Source organism: Hydra vulgaris, chromosome 09, assembly GCF_038396675.1.
Source record: "Hydra vulgaris chromosome 09, alternate assembly HydraT2T_AEP".
Lineage (NCBI taxonomy): Eukaryota > Metazoa > Cnidaria > Hydrozoa > Anthoathecata > Hydridae > Hydra > Hydra vulgaris.
Genome location: NC_088928.1, coordinates 33,291,516 through 33,302,500, shown reverse-complemented (window position 1 = coordinate 33,302,500; position 10,985 = coordinate 33,291,516). Strand labels below are relative to the sequence as shown.

Here is a 10,985-nt window from a genome sequence, read left to right as displayed (position 1 = left end):
GTTTCTTCGCTGGTCTGCGAGGTACAAGACCAAAGTCATTTGACAGACGTCTCCTAACAGCCCTACCACTCACTTGAATACCCCTGTCACTAGCTAGGCTTGCAACGCGTGCAGAAGAAGTATGCGGACTAGACACAACAATGCTCTTCAAATAACGATCATCACGATGATTTGTTTTTCGTACTCCTTTACAGTTGGAACGTCGTGAAACACCTCCAGATCTTAAAACATTCTCAACGGCACCTCTAGAAATCTTCAGTTTCTTTGCAATATCACGCTGAGAATAACGCTCAGCATTCAATGTTACATTTTGCCCCTTGACAAAATCATTAATATCTGGCTTTTTCCCCATTATCACACTAAAATAAGCAATAACAACATTATAGTTTTTCAGCAAGAAATTATGAAATTTAATTAAATACTAAGCCAAACACGTGTATAATATGCATAACATAAATAATAATGACGTCATATATAAACAAACCAAACAGCATGATGTTGTTCTTACTTTTTTATACATATTTCATTTTACAGCAAAATCATCAAGTGGCTTTAACTCAATGGCCACTAGTGTATATATATATATATATATATATATATATATATATATATATATATATATATATATATATATATATATACACACATAAAAAAAACACACACACACATATACACATATAAATATATATATAAATACATACATACATATATATATATATATACATATATACATATATATACATACGCACATACATACACACACACACATACACATGCATACATATACACATATACATATATACACATATACATACATACATATACACACACATACACAAACACACACACATATAAATATAAACACACATATACATACAACATACATACCCATATACACATACATAAATACATACACATACACACATATATACATACATACATATACACACATACACACGCACTCATATATATATATATACAAATAGACACATATCTACATACATATGTACACACACATATACACGCGCAAATATATACATACACATATACATACACACATATAGAATAATGTTATAATAATATTTATATCACATATAACAATACAAAAGCAATTACTATAATGACCCATGATAATTCCAACATTTTACAAACAGTATCTCTCTAAAAAAAAAGCATGAGGACGGGTTTTAAATTGATTAATAGAGTTTAGGGATTTAAGGTGAAGAGGTAATTTATTCCAAGATTTTACGCATTGGTTTGTGATTGATTTATGACTGTACTTAACCGAAGAATGATTTTAGATAATTTAATTTACTACTAACCGAAGAATGATTTTAGATAATTTAAGGTTACTACAAGATCGAAGGTAGTAGCGAGAACATTTTATAGTGGTAAAGAAATTACAAAATGAGGGAAGGAGGTTTACTTGCTTGCTATTCCAGACAAATATACAATTTAATAAATGAACAAGATCACATAATTTCAGAATTTTTGATAAAAAGTATAGGATATTAGAACTAGAGCGATATTGTTGAAAGTATATTATTTTTAATGCCTTGTTTTGCAGATTAGATATTCTTAAAAAAGCTTTTGTCTGGCTTTGTCCCCAAACCTGACAAGCATATTGTAAATGTGATCCAAAAATACCATGGTATATGTTAAGCAGAGTTTCATGGTTGACATGTCAAATTTTGGATAGCATCCCATTAGATCTAGACAGTTTTAGAGCTAAGTCTTTAAGGTGAGAGGAAAAGGATAGCTTTGAGTCAATTTTGATTCCAAGATATTTTAAAGAAATTACAGGAAAGATTTTTTGGCCACTTAGTCTGAAGTTTAGGTGTTTAGTGATTTTAGATTGAGTTGATTTGAATATGATAAGCTCAGTTTTGCTGGTATTAAGACTTAATTTGTTGGATCGCAGCCATTGAAGAAGATTGGATAAATCATGATTTATATGTTTGTTGATTTTTTTTAATTATTTGTTCGTAAGGAGTAAGTTTGTGTCATCAGCAAAATGGCAAGCAGATGAAAATTTTAAAGACATATTGAGATCATTTATAAAAATAAGGAAAAGCAGCGGACCTAATACAGATCCTTGTGGTACACCTGTGAAGAAAAATATTGGCAAAGATTTAGCATTATTGATGGCAACAAACTATGACCTATTAAAAAGATATGATAAAAACCATTGGTGAGCAATACCTCTAACACCATAGTGTTCTAGTTTACTTAGAAGGATTGAGTGATCAACAGAATCAAATGCCTTATTTAAGTCAAGAAACACACCACACGCAAAAAGTTTACTGTCAAGAGCTTTCCTAATTGACTTTCCTAATATATATATATATATATATATATATATATATATATATATATATATATATATATATATATATATATATATATATATCAGGCTTGGACAGAAATGGTGTGCAATCGCACGCTGTAACTTAGAATTTTTTTGTAACACTTATAAATTTTTTTCTTTACAATTTGACCACGGCTGTTTTGACGTTTTAACAATTTAAATGCAATAAAAAAATCGTTACGTTATAAATAACTTTTAATCGATGATCTTTTCTAAAAATTTTATTTTATGCAAAGGCTTCAAATAAAATACATAATAATTTCTAAGGATTGTTTAAAATGAACGGATTTTGTGTAAATCAACAAAAAATGTTGTATTCAAATTTTTTTATGTAGGTATGTATTTTTTATAATAAATTAAATGTTTGAAACTATTTTTCTATGTATTTTAAAAATCTTTTAAAAGATTATTCTTTTAAGTTTAATTTTTAATTATGAATAACTTAAATTAAATCTTCCAATTGCAATGGTTAAATTGCTTTATTTTTTTATTTTTTATTTTTTTAAGGATTCAATTATTGCACAACATCATGCATCATTTCAAAAGTTCAAACTTGTCAGTAATTCTTTGAGTATTTTCTAAAACGGAAAATTAATGTGAATCAATATAAAAGCTATTGTACAGATTTTTATTTATTCCTATTTAACAAGTTTCCGCCTGTTACAAAAATAAATTACCTGGACCATGGATCAGTATAACGCCATCACTTCACAAACTGATTGGTCATTCTTCGGAGCTTTTTTTGAATGGTGAGGAAATGGTTTGGAAAATCTTTATGATTCAGGGTTAAAAGATAATAACAAAATATTAAGATTGATATACACTAGACTCTCAAGAAAAAACTCTTAAATTGTCAATTTAACAGACACCATTAGCCAAATGTGGATATCATCTGATCAAATTATTTTTGACAAAATAGTTTGATAGATGATATTAGTCAAAACCATACTGCAAATTTTGGTATGAAGGAGGACACTCTGATAAATATTCTCATAAACAAAATGTCTCTAATAACATTTTATCTGAAGATGACACCTATTTTAAAATGTTAACATATGAATAAATTACATATTTTAGAACTTCTTTTTTTTGTCATTGATGTATCTATTATCTTTGTATTACAAAATATAAATACATATTTGAAAACATTTAAATGTATTTTTGTTACGACCAATAAAAAAATTTTATATTTTGTTCTTTTAGATTATGACTTAAATATCTTGCAGAAAAATTTAGTTTTTCCAAAATTTACACATATAAACTTTTCTAAAAAATCCTTAATCAACTCCATAGCACTTTCTATTTAAAAATTATGAACCAATGTCCGTGAAAACAGCTGTTTCGCTCACTGTGCCCCAGCCTTATGGTCATCTGCCTTATGGTCACCATTATGGACCCTCTGGTCATCTGCCCCGGAAATAATTTTAACACTTATTTATTAGGACTACACAAATGCTTAAAGTTTCAGAGCTCCAGTTTGTCTGAAAAGTAGTGAAAAATCTATCACAAGATTCCGCTATAAAAAAATAGGCCAATGACCCAGCCCCCCCCCCCTCCAGGTGTCTTGGGCCCTGAAAACAACTTTAACATGCACATTTATTGGTACTACAGAAATGCCTTAGGTTTCAAAGCTCCAGCTAGTCTGGAAGTTAGTGAAAAATTACTAACTTTCAACTGTATAAAAATCAGCAAAATCTGAGATATAGGGTGACATTTTTAAAATTTCTGGGTCATTTGACATAGAATTACCCTCTAGCCATCTAACAAAATCAATGTTGGTTCTAAGATCAGGCCTTGTTTTAAAGCGTTAAGCCAAGAGCAATTTAATTATGCCTTAAGCAATTTTTACATAAGCAGTAAGCAATTTCAGTTAAGCGACTTTTTATCATTTTTTAACTTTTAAATTATAGTATAAGCAATTGTTTTTTCGGTTTTCTGTCTTGAACATTTTTTTTTTACACAAAATTAAATTTTAAATAAAAGGCTGCATCAAAAGTTTGCACAAAATGTAAGTTAAACTTTTTTTTATAACCAAAGTTAAATCGCAACGATTATTTTTAATAAACGATATATTAAGTGATGTAATTTTATTAATAAAATAATAAACTAATAAACTTTAAATAAAGTAAATAAATTAAGATAATTTTTTTTATTTGCTACTTGCTAATTTTTTTAAATAAAAAATCATTTTTAGTTGCAAAGCCGCTATTAGAAACTTAAGAAATAATTATTTTAAAAACTCAAAAATTTAACATATTTCTATTCATTTATGCAAATGTCAAGAAAAGAAAATTTGTTAATATCAAACATTTTTAAAAATGCAATATTAAATTGAATTATTTAATATTAAAAAAAAAAAAGATAAACATTCTTTTATAATATTAACAAAGAAGCCATTAAATAACATTTTACTTGTTTTGCGGTAATTAATTATATTGCAGTAATTTAAAAGAGTCTTTAATAAATAAAAAAATTAGAAGAATTTTATGACGCCAAATATCGCGTTAAGCTAATGCATTAAGCGTTTTTTATTTAGAACAAAGCCTGTAAGATTATATTAAAATGTATTCATTACCTCTTTGTCTTTTGCTGCAGGAAAAATTTCAGAGGGATGTTTCATCATTGGTCGAGCATCTTTAGCAAATAAGCGACTGGGTAAAAGATACTTAATAGCCTCATCTATGTCTTTTTGAGTAAATGTATCAGCATTTTCACCCATCATTTTGGCTAGCCATCTTTTTCCTTCAAAATAAACTTATATTATTATGGTTTTAAAGAGAGGTCAAAAAATAAACTCTTATTAACTTTTTTTATTTAGCAGTAATAATGCAAGTATATATATTTATTCACTACTTAGTAGTAACTTAGTTTTGTTAATATTTTCCTATTGCAATCTATTTCATACATTTATATTTCATATATTATTATTTCATATATTGATTAATGTTATTTGACATTAAAAGTCTAATTAAATGTGTTTTGTTTTATTACACTAAAGTTTTAAAAAAATAATTCTTCAAAACTTTATTATTATTGTTATATAATCTTTTTCATAGCTAGCTCAATTTAATTAGATCAATCATAAACTTTATTGTTAGTAGGGTGACCATGAAAATAGTGGCCTATTTTAAAATAGAGTAGGAATAAAACCTTCTTTACCTACCTAAATTTAAAAGATTATATGAGCCTATTTGTTAAAAAAAGAGAATTTTTAGCCAGCTACGAAAAAATAATATTATCCAAAATTATCTTTCCGAAAAATTTAAAAAAATCCCCCAAGTTATTTGTTATTTTTGTTTCAATTTTATTTTCAATGTTCATATATTCACACTTGTGTGATATAAAAGGGCTTCCATAATGCTATTTTCTTATTTGAAAATAACAAAGGAAAGTTAAAGCTCATTTGATCAGGAATGAGTATTTTCATTGTGATGCTACAACTAGGAGGATTACCATACAAAATTTACAAGCTTCTCCTACCATTACCTGCAATTAAATTGTGGGTCTCAGAGTTTTCCTAGGTATGCTTTTTATAGCTAAAGAGTCTCGCCTTCCCCAATAAAAAAAATCAGTTAAGCATTATTGCCAGGTTACAATTATCATTGCGTAAAATTCTATAATAACAAGGAGTATTATAACATTATATCATATACCATAACACTCTTACCAATTTCATAACTCTCAATTTCTTTACTCATAAAGTCATCATTTTTTAATTGCTTTTCATTTTTTCTGGTTATTTGGCTACTTTGAACAATTCCACATCTTTGAATAGTCTGGTGTAAACCATCTTGTAAAGATTTTACAACTGAAACTTTATCCAATAATTTTAGAAAAGATCTAAACATCTTTATTTCATTCAACAAAAATATTAAACATTAAAATAAAATAATGTTAACTCTTTTAATATAAAATATATTAATTTTAATTATATAACTAGTTAAAAGTGATATTTTATAATGGTTTAATTGTTTGTTTATATCTGGATTTTTCCATTCAATGAACAAACTTTCCTTAATCTTAAGCTCAAATTTATTGGAGGCAGAATCCAATATCGAGAAACAGTCATTATTATAATTATTAAAACAATTATTGTTAGCATGGAAATGTTTGTATGTGTGAGTTTTTGTCTCTCCTGTAGCGTTCAATCATTCATGTTTTAAGGTGGTGAGAAGTTTCGTCTATATAACAGGAATTACATCCTGCACATACAAATTTATAAACAACGGATGATTTATACTCTACAGGAAGAGTATCTTTTGGTGAATACATATTAGAAATTTTAAACGAGGTAAAAATTAAATTAAAATTTATATGTTTACAATGTTTTTTAATGATAGAGTTTAAACTCTTTTTTGTTTGATCAGATATATTACCTTCATAAGGAAGTGTAAAGTAGGTTTTCATGATTTCTTGGTTTTCTCATTTGTGTTGATTAGTATTAGAAATAGTATTTTTGGTAAGATAAGAATTATAAATTTTGTTTATACACCAAGTTGGATACATGTTGCTTTTGAGAATGTTAAAAAGATTATTAATGTGATAATAAAAAACCAAGCTTAGTATTATTAATTTTGAAGGTTCTATTAATAAGGCATTTAATTAAATTTACCTTGTGTGAAAAAGATATAAAACCACAAAAGGCAGTATGAAGACCTGAATATGTCTCCTTATGAAAAATGAGGTAGATAAGGAACTGTTTACTTTGCTTATATCAATGTCCAAGAAAGAAATATTAGATTCCTTTTCCGTAGTAAAAGATTGAATTATGTCTTTTATTGATATAGTCAAGAAAATGGCATCATTTTCTGATGGGAAACTTTTCACATTAAAGTTAATATTTTATTAGTCGTTAACCTTTTGTTAAACAATTTAATATATTTTTTATTGTATTTTTTTTTTGGCTATTGGCTATTTTGTAGCAATTAATAAAAAATAATTTGTAATTTATATTTTATTACCTTGTAATATTTGTATATAAAATTAAATAATTTTTTTAAACCTAACTGAAGATGACTATAAAATAGTCAAAACATGTATTGCAATTTTATTTGTTAAAAAAAAAAAAATATATATATATATATATTTGATATATGACTGATAAATAGCCTAACTTGCAGTGGAGTGCTGCTACATCGACTGAGGGTTTTTGATGGGGCAGCAATATTTTAATTCATTATTCTACATTTTTTTCTTGTTTTTCTTAAAAAAGCCGTATTGATTTAGATAAGCTAAAAAAGTGAACAAGTGCTCAAATAAATGTGCTATAATATATATATATATATATATATATATATATATATATATATATATATATATATATATATATATATATATATATATATGTATATATATATATTTATATATATATATATATATATATATAAATATATATATATATATATATATACACACACATACACACACACATATATATATATATATATATATATATATATATATATATATATATATATATAAGTTTTAGTGAATTCTACGAATAGAAAAGTGTAGTGGTAAAGCGCTCGCTTCATAAGCGAGAGGTTCCGAGTTTGATCCCCACCACGTCCCTAGTAGTACCGCGCTCAACTTGTTTCTCCACGCAGCGGCCTTGTTCGTCGAGGTTCGTGTTTCGGAGTTATAGAGTTGAGAAAGGGTTATAACCACTATTAAGTAGCCTCCTCATCTGTAGTGGCCTTCTTGGCCTTGAGGAGGTGAATAACAACAACAACAAAAAAAAAATTTTGAAAACATTGGATAAGTGTTTTTACTATATATATATATATATATATATATATATATATATATATATATATATATATATATATATATATATATATATATATATATATATATATATATATATATATATATATATATATATATATATATATACATATATATATATACATATATATATATATATATATATATATATATATATATATATATATATATATATATATATATATATATATATATATATATATATATATATATATACAAACATATGAATAACTTAAAACAATGTATTGTATGCAAAGATTGCTTAATAAACTGTAGTGATTATTATTTAACAAACAACTTAAACATAACTTAAGTTAAATTAACATAAATTAGACACACACACACAAAAAAAAAATCTGAAGATTTATAACTTTTAAAATATTTGGAGTGGCTATAAAATAATACAGTATTTAGAAACAGAGAAAGATTAAAAAAAAAAAAAAGAAAGAAACACTTTCTATTAATGTCGAAAATAGTAATCTATTGCTGTAGAAAATGCCGCAAAACCAGCACAACCAAACACTGCAGCTTGTGGACCAGCTCTTAATCCTAGTAGACCACCTGTTAGACACCCTGCAATTGTCCCATTTCCAAGTTCAGTTTTACCTCGATAAGTTTCAATCATACATTCAGTAGCAGAAAACATTGCTCCAACAACAGCAAAATTTTTAGCATAAGAACCAGCACGATTTTTCATTTCTTTCAATATAACCTTAGCAGACTGCTCTTGATACCCAGTTACATAAGAGGGCATACTTGTGTCCAATCCAGCAGTAAATAAACCAAATGCACCTCCTAGCGCATACCCTAAAGTATTAGGTATAAACTTTTAGCAACCAAAGTATGTTTTATAAAATTTTAGCATATAAAACAAACTAAAAAGCGATTAAAAAAATAACCATTAAAAAATAATTAACATTATATCACCTAAAACAAATGCCATTCCTGTTTTAAAACCACAATGCTCCATTACTCTTTCAATAATAACTTCCTCTTTCTGTTTAGTGGCACTAGGAATGCCAATATTAGGTACAAACCGTCCATTAGCACGACGAACTTCTTCAATCAAAGGTAAGATCTCACTTATTTGTATATTGGGGGGAGGGGGATCTCTAGCCATAAATTATGTAACTAAACATGAAGAAAATTCAAAAAGAAATAAGTAAAAGCGTATATAAATCACTAGAACTCATATAAATCACAAAATGCTTTTAAAAGAATTAAAAAACATTATAATTATAAGATATATAAACTATACTTAATTACTTGTGACATTTAATTTTTACTAACTTAAGGTGATCAACTGACTCATTTTTATACAGAAAATGCAGTGCAAATATATAGTTATATGTCTATCTACTATAGCCTTTTTTTTTTGTTACAAAACCTCAAAATCCCAAAACCTCAATCGATGTAGAAGCACTTTCTTGTGGCAGTAGACTATAACTAGGGGCAATTCTAGGAAAATAATTTGGGCGGCAATTCCCCTACGCTGGTACCTGCCATAAGAAAATTTTGTGGAAACATTTCTGTATATACGCATTTTTTAAATAAAAAAAATATAATTAATTGGGCACCCAAAGTTCGGCCAATTACTTTTAACTCTGTCAAAAAGTACATACATCGACTACGTATGTACTATGAATGTGCTATATTTTATATATATATATATATATATATATATATATATATTTATATATATATATATATATATATATATATGTATATATATATATATATATATACATGTTAATATGAAAAAAATTTGGGCAGTGGCACCTCCCTATCCCAGCAAAGTTTAGCCGAAATATTCTTGAATATAGACATTTTTGGCAAAATAAACAAGATTTGCAGTGAAAATCGTAAAAAAAAAAAAGGTCCTCAATTTTTAATTTAAGCGGCACCCATATTGGCGCCCAAATACAGTCGACGCTGTCGAAAACAGTCTAGAATAGCCCCTGATATATACACGTATACATATAAAGAACCTGTAGAGGTTGGACGAAAGTTTTACCATATTCTGTTGACACAATTAAAAATTAAAAAAAAAGACTGGAAATTTTATTTTTTTAACAACAAAATTGCTTGTCCTAGCCAAAACCCTCCATCGATGAAGTTCCTCGGATTTTTACCTATTTGTCAGTCTACACTAAAAAAAAAATTGAAAATTAAAAACAGTATAAAACATTAAAAAAACATTTAAAAAAAACACAATCTGCATAAAAAAAAAATCAAAGTCAATTAAGTTTGCACTTTCGCAGTAGTTTAAAAAGCGTTTACTTTGTAATTAGTTTAATAGTTTTAACTCTTAGACAACACAGACGAAAGTCAAAAGTAATTAAATTTAATGCAATTTATTGTCAAAAGAATCATTTTCCGTATTCTTAAAGCCAACAACTTATAGAACAGCCTTTGGAATTAGAAAAAACAGGTACCAATAAATTGCCCACCTTAAACTTTTTGAGGTTGGCATCAGGTCGATGAAAAAAAATTGACACAGAGTGGTTACCATAAAATATAGAAATGAGGTTGTGTGGGCAATTTAAAACAATCCATCATGTTATTTTAACATGTATATAAGTTTAGAATTAAATATTATTAAAATTAAGAAATTTTTTTTTTAATATTTTTTTATTGAAATAAATTAAACGTTGACAATATAAATTCATTATAAATAATGATTCAAATTTAATAAAAACTTAAATATCGAAATGAAAACAAGTGTTTGTGTGTATCAAAAAAAGAGCTATAGGCAGGCTAAGACATGATTTTAGCAGAACAGTATGGAGCATTATTTTGGAATATAATTTCCTTATCGTTTTGGAAAATG

The 10,985-nt window shown here is 26.6% G+C and overlaps 2 protein-coding genes across 2 annotated transcripts in view; both read right to left on the bottom strand.

Moving 5' to 3' along the window:
• LOC105850197 (small ribosomal subunit protein uS9m) overlaps positions 1-6,250 on the bottom strand; it is a 14,420-nt gene extending 8,170 nt beyond the window's left edge. The window contains exons 1-2 of the mRNA XM_065805434.1: positions 6,036-6,250; positions 4,944-5,110 (exon numbers count right to left, since the gene is read on the bottom strand). Of these exons, the coding sequence (XP_065661506.1) occupies positions 4,944-5,110; positions 6,036-6,216 (348 nt within the window). The 5' untranslated portion in view covers positions 6,217-6,250. The remainder of the gene's footprint in view (positions 1-4,943; positions 5,111-6,035) is intronic.
• A 2,267-nt stretch (positions 6,251-8,517) lies between these two features.
• On the bottom strand, positions 8,518-9,324 carry LOC100204116 (mitochondrial import inner membrane translocase subunit Tim22). The gene is made up of 2 exons (XM_065805433.1): positions 9,083-9,324; positions 8,518-8,962 (listed from the first exon to the last, which is right to left on the bottom strand). Exons 1-2 carry the CDS (start codon positions 9,273-9,275, stop codon positions 8,616-8,618), a joined length of 540 nt encoding a protein of 179 aa, XP_065661505.1. The 5' UTR covers positions 9,276-9,324; the 3' UTR covers positions 8,518-8,615.
• Positions 9,325-10,985: the final 1,661 nt, after the last annotated feature.